General features: G+C 35.1%; 1 protein-coding gene across 1 annotated transcript; it reads left to right on the forward strand.

The window, feature by feature from the left end:
• The first annotated feature begins 512 nt into the window (after window positions 1–512).
• LOC133779343 (uncharacterized) lies at window positions 513–1,016 on the forward strand. The gene has a single exon (XM_062219315.1). It carries the CDS (start codon window positions 513–515, stop codon window positions 1,014–1,016), a length of 504 nt encoding a protein of 167 aa, XP_062075299.1.
• The last annotated feature ends 950 nt before the right edge of the window (window positions 1,017–1,966 follow it).

Below are 1,966 nucleotides of genomic sequence, written 5' to 3' on the forward strand. Positions count from 1 at the left end.
CAAACACTAAAACCCTTGGCCGAATGTTACACATGACAATTTAATAAAATAATTCCCAAAATTCATCATGTTTTTTATCCAACACTTCAAAAGAGAATTAAATAAAAATAAAAACACCAATTAGAAACCCAATTTACTCTGGTTGGCCGTAACCTATAGCATGGTAACATACATCAATTTATATCATAGTTACAAGATTCAAATCTAACATGTTTCTAATACCAAAAAACGCATTATCCATCATAGAATCAAGGCATCAAGATTAAAAAGATACAGCTGAAACTTCACACTTGGTCTAGTCGTCATCTCTCTTTTCATGGGAGGGCGCAATTGATAAACTCTGTTCTGCTGGGTGTTAGATCTTTTTGGATGAGCATTTTCCTTCTCCCCAAGAGTGTTATCAATGAAATAGATTGTTTATGCAGGAACTTTCTCTGGGGGATCAAGGCCAGCGACAGTAATCGCAGTAAAATGCATTTAACAGCTTGGGATCAAGTGTGCTGCCGAAGAGCATGGGTGGTATTGGCTTTAAGGAGGGGGCTAACTGGAACAAAGTGCTAATAGCTAAATTTTTTTGGGCTGTTTCTTCTAAGCAAGACATTCTGTGGGTGAAATGGATTGATTCCATTTATCTTAAGGGGCAGAATTTTTGGGATTACAAAGTCCAACAGGATGTGAGCTGGTATTGGAGGAAGATAGTCAATATGAGAGTTGTTTTTCCATCAAAAATCCTGGATGAGGCAGCCAAGAGCAACAAGATTAGTTTGAGAGCTGTGTATAACAGGATGCTTAATAAGGATAGAGTTTCTTTTGCAAATGTGGTTTGGTGTACTATAGATTTGCCTAAACATAGGTTTATTTTGTGGCAAGCCACTCTTGGTCACCTTCTCACCCGTGACAAGTTACATTTTTGTCAGCTGAAGTTGTCTTCCTTACTCTGCCCAGTTTGTGAAGAGGAGCAGGAATCTCATTCCCATCTATTTTTTGCTTGTCCTTTTTCTCAACAGGTTAGATAAAAAATGGAGGAATGGCTGGGAAGGGATATTTGGCCGAGTAGATATGAGGATTAGAGTGCCTGGATGGTTGGAAAGCCTAAGGGCCTGAAGCAAAAAGTTGCTGCTGCAGCCATGGCAGCTGCTGTGTATATGGTGTGGAAGAACAAAAACAATTGTATTTTTGAATTTAGCTCACAGTCTGTAGGAGCTGTAGTTCAATTGATCAAGTTTTATTTGAAATTTAGGCTAACTAGATTTCCTAAGGTGAAAGTTAAGAAAAAGGAATTAGCTTTTTTTGAGAACTTTGTTCAGTTGTAAGTTGGTTGGTTGGCTCGGTTGAGCTGGTTGTGTATTTGTTTTGTTTGAATTTCAATATAATCCTCTTTTCATCAAAAAAAAAAAAAATACAACTTTAATATACCGACATCAAATCATAGCTTAAAAAAAAAGAATTGAATCCTAACATGCTTGCCATTACAAATCATCAAAACATACATAAAATCATTGCATAAGAGGAATAAGTTGATAACACAAAACGATTTCATGCCCACTATAACCACCAATATCCAATGATACCAAAACATATATTCATCAAATTTTCATCTTCTTTTTCCAAAATAACCATGGATTAAATTACCAAAAACAAGAGTATCAAAACAAAAACATATCCTTTATGCAAAATAACTACTACCAATCAAACATGCTTTCCCTTGAAATCACCAATCACAAAATAACAAACCAATCAATGATGAAATAAAGCAAAACTTATCATACATGATCTAAAATTTGAAGAGGAAAGAAGAAGATCAACATATGCATAATAAGAAACCCTAACATGTGTAAATGATAGAGATTAGATGAAAAGAAAAATCAAATCACCACACGTAATTCCTTACCTGTTGATCTAGTTAACCAATTAGAGCACTTATGGAATAAGAAACATTCCTTTGAATGTGTTCAACCTTATCAAA

This window comes from Humulus lupulus, chromosome 5 (assembly GCF_963169125.1).
Source record: "Humulus lupulus chromosome 5, drHumLupu1.1, whole genome shotgun sequence".
Lineage (NCBI taxonomy): Eukaryota > Viridiplantae > Streptophyta > Magnoliopsida > Rosales > Cannabaceae > Humulus > Humulus lupulus.

What these genes read in the sequence shown, in the direction of transcription:
- LOC133779343 (XM_062219315.1), top strand. Translation starts at nt 513, where the DNA reads ATGGGTGGTATTGGCTTTAAGGAGGGGGCTAACTGGAACAAAGTGCTA.